Below are 10,644 nucleotides of genomic sequence, written 5' to 3'. Positions count from 1 at the left end.
GGGGGGGGGGGGGGGAGAGAATAGGAAAGACAAGAAGGTGGGGGAGGTGATGGCGACAACTAACAACTAACCATGGTTACAGAGAGAGAGAGAGAGAGACAACGAAGAAAGGGTGATTAGTGATAGAGATAGTGAATGAGTTTTCATAAAATAGTGCTTGTGTTATGTGCTTGATTTATTTAATTTTATTATCACTAATGATTATTCGTGATGTAGTGAAATAAAAATCAAAGCAATCTTTACACCTTTACAATATATTTTGTTATAGTACATAAAAAGAAAAATATAACATCTTTATTCATAAAATCACAATTCTCCAAAAAGTGCATGCAAATGTAAATGTTACTTCCTATTTTATACTTATTTTTATAATTTTGGAGAAACCTTAACAAATTTTCCACATAATCATCTTGTCTTTTCTTGTCACAACAAAGATTCTTCACCTCTTTGATTTTTTTTCGATAAATTTCACCCTCTTTTTCAAGGAGTACCAAATATAATGACTCAACCACCGCGTCATGAGTGAATGATCCGTCCCAATCATTTCTCAGTATCAGATATGCTACCTTCTTTTCCTCCAGGAGCCTAACATTTATTCCTTGATCAGCCAAAAATGTCAACAGAAGCAATGGTTTCTCAAATTGTATTGCTTCAACTATTGAACTCCATCCGGCATGAGTCAAAAAACCACCCACCGAGTCATGACTCAGTATTTTATGTTGTGGCACCCAACTCGTGTACACTATTCCTCTTTCCTTCGTTCGTTCTTCGAAACCTTCTGGTAGTTGAATCAATTCATCATCGGATTCTCCTCTTTTAGTTCTTAAAACCCAAAAAAAAGATAACCCAGAAAGCTCTAATCCTAGTGATAACTCAGTTCATTTTGACTCAGTTTTGCCTCGCTCCCAAATGCCACATAGATCACTTTCCCTTTTTCTTGCTTATCAGGCCATAATTTTATTTCTCTCCACGCGTCAATATCTGTGTTGTCATCTTCATATGATGTTGTCGGAAGCTGGCCCACCGGGATCACCGGTTTTGGGTGAATATCCTCTACTACTTTCAGCCATTCCGGTTCAAATTCTAAACAACTCCTCACAAGCAAAAAATTACAATTTTCAAAAGTCTTATACATACGAGAAATATCATAAAAGTTCTCTTCCTCGCCTTCTTTGCAACCTTCGTAGATCCTCAAAAGTTCAAACTCCTTGAAAGCAACCGCAGTTTCAAACGGAACCCATTTTGGGGAAACTGTCAATTCCTCCAACGTCATCCGAATTTCATAGTTATTGTTCAATCCCGGTACAGGTCCAGTGAAACCTACATATGCAGCGACGAATATGCTGAAATAACCCGTCGGAATGTTGAATTTTGAAGCAATTGAAGGAAGCCAATAAGAGGTAAAATCAAAGAGTATGAAATCAGGAGCTGAATCTTCGAGAAACTTATCCATGGGTTCTTTGAGTTCATCTTGAGCAAGTTTGAGGTACTTGACTTGCTCATAAGATAAATCAGTAGTGGCTTCTGCATTTTTTGGTAATTTTTCGACGTGGGGAAGGGGGATTTTGACGAAATTTAAAAAAGGGGCGAGACTTGGCGGAAGTTTTGGGAGACTATCAATGTTTCTTGGAGTAGAAATAAATGAAAATTTATGACCTTTTTGAGCTATGAGCTTTGATAGCTCCAAATACGGAATCATATGGCCAAAAGCTAGCCATGGAAATACTGCAATATGCAATTTTTTGCTGTTTTCTGCCATTTTTATGTGTTTTGTAGAGCTACTCTTAAATTGATGGTTGGCTGATTTTTTGCCACCTTTAAAATGCTATTAAAACCCTATCTATTTGCTTGCATTATGAGTGTCCTTTTTTTTTTGGCTTTGAATGTCCTCTTTTGGTTATGTTTCAACAGTTAGTTACGTATTATTTTATAATGTTCATATTGTATTATAAGATTTTTTATTGTTATATAATATCGTACATTAATAATTTAAATAATAAGTCTAGAAAAATGTAAATTATATTGGTAGAGCTATGATAAAAAGGTAAGATAACGAATATCACAAAAATGAAACTTTTTATCGTTAACAAATAATGAATTTAAAAGATAGATACAGCAGAATTTAAGTTATGATAAAAAAAAATATATTTAAACTAACAATATAATACGATAGAGAACAACCATCCAAACAAGGTGTTAGGAAAGGCAAAGGGTTAAAATAGTATTTTGTGTCGCATATTCAAGCTGTTTCACATGTTCCTTTTCAATGGTGATGAGGTACCATGGGGGTGGGGGGCGAGAGAGAAAACAAAATGGTGGCGGAGGGGGAAAAATTTACTCGCATCGAGTATTTACACCAAACTAATTTAATTTCCATTATTCTGTGATTTAGTGAAGTAAACCACATGTTAATTAATTAAAGTTAAGTAAAATGAACTATAAATTTAGACACATGACATGCATGTATTGGATTGGTATAAACACCTGGTGTGAATAAGTTATACCCGAGGGACCAATGCGGAGCCAAGATTAGGAAGGTGGCGTTCAAATTAAACCCACAACTCTAGTGTGGATAATATTTTCACAGCCCCTTCCTTGTCACTAAATATATAAAATTTGCCAGGACAAATATAGAATCTACGGAGAAATTATTGAGTTCATGTGCACCCCAATTAGCTCCGCTCTTGATGGCAGTGACAACTCACAATGGATTACGGAGAGCGAAAATGAAACATTGTGATTAGTGATAGTGATGAGATGAATTTTGCGTGCTTAATTATTTGACCTTCTTTTTTTTAAAAAGCTTAATCTATTTTATTAACGATGAGAACAAATTGTGGCATATTTAGATCGATTATATCACATGAACATATTACATTTCTAATTTAAATTTAAAAAAAACTTTATCTCAATGTTTTTATTTAGTACTTGGATTAGAAAGTGATAGTACCAGATTTTATTAAAATTTCTAAAAGGCCCAAAACAAAATCCGAGTTTGGTCCAAAAGTGACCTGACCCATAAAAATATCAAAGAAAAGTTACTGCCTTTATAATCTTCTTTAAATATCATTTTATGATTTTTTTTAAAATATCACCGAACACCAACGATTATATATTGATAGAATGAAATATTTATAATATTGTGAGCATATGAGTTAAACTCATTAATTTTTCATTGTTTACTTGAAATGAAGTTAAATTTATTAGTATCTATTATAGTCGAAGACGAAAGTGAATGATCTACATCCCAATCATTTTTCGATATTAATACGGCATCTTCTTCTCCTCCAAGACCTAACATTATCCCTTGATCAGCCAAAAAATTAACACAACTAATGGTTTCTTTAATTGGATTGCACTAAACCCGATTGCAACTCGTGCATACAATTTGTCTTCCTTTTGTTCATTCGTCGAAACCTTCTAATAAGTGAATCAATTCATCATCACATTCTCCTCTTTTAGTTCTTAAAACCAGAAAAACGGTAACATAGAGAACTCTAACCCAAATGATAAGTTCATTTTAGACTCGATTTTGCCTAGCTCCCAAATGCCACAATAAAATTACTTTTCTTTTTCTTGCTTTATCAAGCCATAGTTTTATCTCTCTCCACACTTCGATTTTTGTGTTGTTCATCATGATACCATTGGAAGTTGGCCCACCGACTTCTGGTGAATATTCTCTACTACTTTCAGTGTCCAAATTCTAAACAATTCGATCCTGACAAATAAAAAATCACAATTTTTAAAAGTCTTATACGTGAAAAATATAAAAACGTCTCTGTTTCACCGTCCTTGCAACCTTCGTAGATTCTCTAAACTTCAAACACCTTGAAAGCAACTGTGGTTTCAAGCAGAACCCATACATTGGGAAAACTATGAATTCCTCTAGCATCTTCTGAATTTCATAGTTATTGTTCAATCACGGTATAACTCTGGTGAAACCAGATATACATTGATAAATATACTTAATTAACTCATTGGAATATTGAATTTTGATGCAATTGAAAGAACTCAGTAAGAAATAAAATTGAAGAGTACAAAATCAGGAGTTGAATCTTCCAGAAACTTAGTCATAGGTTTTTTGAGGCCATCTCGAGCAAGTTTGAGGTACTTACTTAAAAAGGGGCGAGATTCCGGAGAAATTTTGAGAGACGGTCATGTTTTTAAAATTAGAAAGGAAGGAAATTGTGTGACCGTTTTGATCTATGAGCTTTGAAAGCTCCAAATACAAAATCATGTGGCCAAAAAGTAATGGAAATATTGCAATATTCATAATGACCAATGTAAGTGGATTCATAGCATTTTAAAATCATTTTCTAGTCAACTTACAATTTACTCAGGGTTATATTTTGGATAAATTATGTTTGCATTAACTCATACCTATTTTTGCCTTATTGATGTTTTAGAAATGTGACATGTATTTTTTGCCAAAAAGTGTAATTGCATACAAAGACAATTATATAGAAGCAGATGCAGAGCCAAGATTTTAGGCCTATGAATTCTAAATTTTATAAAGGACATCGATCCTAAAAATTATAAAACGCAAATTTTGTTTGAAAATATTACCTTAGATATTGTTATTGAAACTTGATTTGATAATATAAAGATTTGAATAATTTATTTTAAAGTTCTAAAATATTATTTTAAAAAATGAATAATTAATTAGATATAAATTTTGAACATTATTACTATAATCTTCAATATTGTTCTATGTGAGATTAAAATTATTTGATTCACCACTAATATTTTGGCAAACCTAAAACATATATTTTACTAGTTTCACTATGACTTTGAATTATTATTGCTTTCAAAAGCAAACAACAACTATATAACATAATCAATTATCAATACGTGTGATAACCCTGGAATCAAATATTAAAAATTAATTTTTGAATAATAAATCAAACAGTGTAAAAGAAAACAAATAAGATAAAAATTGAAAAAGAAGAGGCGAGAGTACATACCGAAGGACAGAGGTCAAATGGTAGCAATCAGATTAACAATAAAAATTGGAACCCTAACTTTTGAACATAAATTTTGGGCCAAAGTTTTTTGAGTGTAAATAAAGGTTAGATATTGTTTTAGAGTAGGACACAAACACTATTTTTCTGTTCACTGGGTAAACTAAGATCACTAGGCTACTCGCCTCACTATGTTTGTGGGTTTGCAGTAAATTTATATGTACGTTATTATTTGATATTTTAATATGAATATGAAATCTACGGAAAAGCTAGTGAGTTCGTGCGAACCCCATTACAATATCGTAGATCTGCCCCTGTTTATAAGAGATGACCAAAGAGCGTACTACATATGGTCAAACTTGATTTATTTAATACTCCATATAATAATCGAGGTGTACATGAATTGATCTGAAATCACAATGAAAGGTGTATGAAAACTCAAGTGTTTCCTCCCATTTCATGCTTTAATCTTTTCATAATTTTGAAGAAAACTCAACAAATTCTCCACATAATTATTTTGTCGTTCCTTGTCACAGAAAAGATTTTTCATCTCTTTAATCTTTTCTCGATAAATAAAACCCTCTTTTTTAGTGAGTACCAGTTTCAATGACTCGGCCACTGAGTGACGAGTGAACGACCCGTCTTGATCATTTCTCGGTATCGAATATGCCATCTTCTTCTCCTCCAAGAGCCTAGCATTTATCCCTTGATCAGCCAAAAATGTTAAGAGAACCAATGACTTCTCAAATTGTATTGCCTCGACTACTGAACTCCATCCTGAATGAGTCAAAAACCCACCTACTGAATCATGACTCAGTATCTTGAGTTGTGGGGCCCAACTTGTGTACACTATTCCTCGTCCCTTTGTTCGTTCTTCGAAACCTTCTGGTAATTGAATCAATTCATCATCGGACTCCCCTCTTTTAATTCTTAAAACCCAAAAGAATGGCAACCCAGAAAGCTCTAGTCCGAGTGATAACTCAGTAAGTTCATTTTGACTCGGTTTTGCCTCGCTCCCAAATGCAACGTAAATAACTTTCCCCTTTTCTTGCTTATCAAGCCATAGTTTTATCTCTCTCCATGCATCGATCTTCGTGCTGTCATCTTCATACGGCGTAGTCGGAAGTTGACCCACCGGAAAAACCGGCTTCCGGTGGATATCTCCGACAACTTTCAACCATTCGGGTTCAAATTCCGAACAGCTCCTCACAAGCAAAAAATCAGAGTATCTAAGACCTTTATACATACGAATAATATCAGAAACATTGTCTTCTTCTCCCTTCATGGAAGCTTCGAAGATTCTCGAAACTTCGAAAAGCTTGAAAGCAACTGTGGTTTCAAACGGCACCCAATTTGGGGAAACAGTGTATTCCTCTGGCGTCTTCCGAATTTGATAATCATTGTTCAATCCTGGCTCAGATCCGATGAAACCCAGAACCGCAGCTATGAATATGCTGAAGTAACCCGTCGGAATGTTGAATTTTGAAGCAATTGAAGGAATCCAATAAGAGGCAAAATCAAATAGTATAAAATCAATATCTGAATCTTCGAGAAACTTAGCCATTGATTCTTGTAGTGCATCATGAGCAAGTTTGAGATACTTGACTTGCTCATAAGGTAAATCAATGGTGGCTTCTGCATTTTCCGGCAACTTTTCCACGTGGGGCATCGGAAGTTTGACGAAATTGAAAAAGGGAGTAAGATTTGGTGGAAGTTTTGGGAGACGATCAATATTTCTAGGAGTCGAAATGAATGAAATTATATGACCCTTTTGAGCTATGAGCTTTGATAGCTCTAAATACGGAATCATATGACCAAAAGCTAGCCATGGAAATACTGCAATATGCAATTTTTTGCCGTTTTCCGCCATTTTTTGTATATGCTTAGAGCTCTGTTTCAGGGACTTAATAAATTCATGAATCTCAAGATTAGTCCAATTATTAAGATTTATAATGAATTATTTTTCAACTACCAATTGTCTTGTGGAATCGAATAGTATCAAATTATTTTAATACTATATACTTTTATATTAATGGTTGGTTGATTCCTCCAAGAAAAATATTTTAAAATGTTATCAATTTATTTTACTTTTGAGTGTCTTTTTAGTAAGGCAGGGGGTCAAAATTATTGATCGGTCTTTGTTATATTTTGGAATAAAATTATTATGTTGTTAATTTAAAAAAATATAAATATTTTTAAGAGTTAATAGATTAAATTTTTCGTAATTAACAAGCTATCATATAGGACTAATCTTTTCAACAAATTTTGCTTAACTCTTAAAAGTATTTATGATTTTTGAAATGACTGTGAGATATCTTTGGTCCCAAATTATAATTAAAGATATAAATGGTCTATTTGTTATTATCAAGGACATATTTATAACAAAACAGAATATACTTTTTTTTAGTGTGTTGTAACTTGTAAATTGGTCATGGAAGTTTCTATTTTAAAAGAACACATCCATAATGGTCAATAATGAACGCAAGATTTTAAAATGAATTAGTGGGTGGGAAATCCAACCAACCATCAATGGGGCCGGAGCAACGGTGTCAAATAGGAATTCGGATGAACCCCTAATTTTTACGTAAACTTTATATATGTATTAAAAAATTATGTACAAATATATGTAAATAATGTGTGCAAATCCATTCCAAGTAAAGGCGATTGCTTTATGGTAAATGACAAGCGCGCAAGCAGCATAAGTTTATTTGGACGAGGGTTCGGATCCCCGGCGAATATTTAATTTTTTTAATTGAACTTCTCAGAATTTTTTCATTTTCAATTTAAAATGTGCTTTGTGCCTACCTTTTACCTTCCTTTAATTCAATTTTTCCTACATAGATTTTCTAGTTTTTTTTTCAAACTATAAAACAGAAAATTGATAATTAATAATAATAAAAAAGTAATGTATACTCCAAAACAATATCTGACTATTAATTTCAAGATAGATAATTATAAATAACAAAAATATAGTATTATACTCTAAAACAATATTTCACTGTAGATTTTTTTTTAAACATTCAATAAAATGTTAAATCCAAAATTTAATTTTTTTAAAAGTTAGGATTTTATTTTTTAGGGCCGACTTTATTGCTACAGCTTGTTGTCAAAGTGCAGACCTTTGCCCTGTAAGTACTACTTACTCCTCAGCTCTCCCTTTTCTTTTCTTTTTTTTAATTTGTCTTTACATTATATAAAAATCTATTCAAAAATCTTTTTTTTAATCTTTGATTTTAGGGTTGTTCTACGTATAAATAATTTATTATATTTATTAAATTATTGTTTGCTTCTCGAAAATTTAACTTTAAGCAAGAGTGGCTCAATGGTAAAGCAAGTAAAACCTTCCCTTTAGGTCCAAAAATATTAATGGTGTATTTAATAATTTTATTTTTACTTAAAATAATATTTGTTATTATAAAAAAAATGTTCAAAATTTTACTAAAAATAACACGTATTTACCTTTTACCAAATAATATTTTAGAACTTTCAATAAATAACTCAAATCTTCATATTAATAAATGAAATATTTGAAAGTGTACCAACTGATGCATCGTTTATGTTTTCGAAGCATAACAACTCGTCGAGTGCAATTGTAATGATATGTTTATATGTTTGTGGTTATATATATATATATATATATATATATATATATATATATATATATATATATATGGGGACAAATATTTAAATATAAATAATAAATATTTTTTTAATATTTCAAATTTGACCTATTATTATTGATGATAAATAAATTACCCTAAAATTAATTATCTATTGTTGAATAACTATTCAAAATGATCAAAAATGACCTTTCGAGTCACAGTTATTACAATGTATTAAGTTATCTTCAAAATTATTAAAAGACAAAAATATGAAATGTCAAGAAAAACTTTAGCTTGAATGCTTTTTTAAATAATTGTCATGTTAGATTTTTATGGGTAGTAATTATCTGTACCAACAATATGGACTTTTAATTCTTATTAGAAGAGTGGTTTAGTATATGTACCCACTAGGCACTATGCATTATTTGTAAGGTAAGAATTTTCTGTATGAATAATAATAATTTGATGAATATAATTTTTTCTTTTTACATTTAGTTAGTGGTGGTATGAATATATTGTTATCAAAATTTATGAGTAATTTGATTTGACATTCCAATTATAATATAATTTAATTAAATATCTGAATATATTATGGAGTATTAGTATTTGATATTTTTTACTCAAACATATTAGTCCAAGAAGCTAACATGTGCTCTAGAATATTAAAGTATATTGATAGTATAAAAATACTTATAATATTTTAGGGGTCGTTTGGTACAAAAATAAATAATGCAGGGATTAGTAATGCAGGGATTATTTTTATCAAGTGTTTGGTTCATTGTTTCTTATCTAATTTTGTGTGTGGTTTAAAAAAAATTTTTAAAAAAACTTTCCAATTATATCCTAGAGTTATTATGAGATTTTGTATTTCATGTAATTGAGTCAAAATAGATAATTAACGGAGAATATTATTTTTTTATAACATTTTTAACTAGTTATGAAAATAAAATTTTTATCGTCATGTTCACTATTTTCTCACTTAAATTATTTGAGAGTAAATAATTGTCATCTTAATAAATTAGAGTTAATAACTCAAAAGGTCACACAACTATAATGATTATAGAGAAAATTTATTGAACTTTGTTTTGTATCAATAAATTTTAAAAAACTCTTTATCATAAAATAAAATAAAAATATAAAATAAATGTAGAAAAATAAATTAAACTATTTTTATACTCGAGATGTGTGTGTGTATATATATATATACACACACTTTTGTTTTAGACTACTTGTGTAATGTTTAATGAACTTTCATTAAGAGACAATATTTTACTTATGAATTGTTCTTAAATTCATACATCAACATTAACATATTAGTCGGATTATAATATTTTATATTAATAATAAATAGATTAAGTAATTCATATTTTAGAAACAAAAAAATTATATCTAAATAATAAAATTTGTAAGCTAATTTATTTAAATAACTTTATTAGTATAAATATAATATATAAAATATAAAATCAAAAAAATAAATAAAATATTAAAACGGATTTGAGGGATATTTTTGTCTTTACCTAGGATAGTCCCATGGTATTAGAGCTAATACCTCCAAATGGAAGGTATTAGTAATACATCACATAATACCATGTAGAATGTATTAACTAATCTATGGATTTGTTATATATAGGCTCACATTCCTATCAAACACAATATTAAATTATACCACATCTAATACATGAATTATTTCTTTTAATACAGCCTACCAAACGCCCCCTTAGTATACCTGAGTTTACTTCACTAAATTTCCATTGTATGTGTTTACTTGAAATCAAGCTTGTTGGTTGTTGCCTTATGTATATTCGATGTTCGTGTATTGTTCATTTTAAATTTAGGTTCATATATTTATATTTTGAGCTACGTCATATTGAATATATAATATTCATCTAAGATATCATATACGCGTTATCTTGATTCCGTCGTTCACAAAGACATCAAATCTTTTTTTTTTTCTTTTTGCAATGCTTTAATTTTCTATTCAATTATTGAGATCTTCAGATTATCTGACAACTTTTATTTTAGTGTGTGGGGGTGAGGATGGGAATGTGGGGTGGTTGTCTCCCTGTGTTTATTGTTTTTCA

General features: G+C 30.4%; 1 protein-coding gene and 2 pseudogenes across 2 annotated transcripts; all 3 read right to left on the bottom strand.

Moving 5' to 3' along the window:
• Window positions 1-213: 213 nt before the first annotated feature.
• LOC107003574 lies at window positions 214-1,893 on the bottom strand (annotated as a pseudogene). Its single transcript, XR_001454683.2, has one exon. The product of XR_001454683.2 is annotated as a UDP-glycosyltransferase 91A1-like (transcript).
• A 1,465-nt stretch (window positions 1,894-3,358) lies between these two features.
• On the bottom strand, window positions 3,359-4,273 carry LOC114074899 (annotated as a pseudogene).
• A 1,003-nt stretch (window positions 4,274-5,276) lies between these two features.
• LOC107003451 (UDP-glycosyltransferase 91A1-like) lies at window positions 5,277-6,937 on the bottom strand. The gene has a single exon (XM_015201779.1). It carries the CDS (start codon window positions 6,829-6,831, stop codon window positions 5,419-5,421), a length of 1,413 nt encoding a protein of 470 aa, XP_015057265.1. The 5' UTR covers window positions 6,832-6,937; the 3' UTR covers window positions 5,277-5,418.
• Window positions 6,938-10,644: the final 3,707 nt, after the last annotated feature.

This window comes from Solanum pennellii, chromosome 11 (assembly GCF_001406875.1).
Source record: "Solanum pennellii chromosome 11, SPENNV200".
Lineage (NCBI taxonomy): Eukaryota > Viridiplantae > Streptophyta > Magnoliopsida > Solanales > Solanaceae > Solanum > Solanum pennellii.
This window is presented reverse-complemented; position numbering and strand designations above follow the sequence as displayed.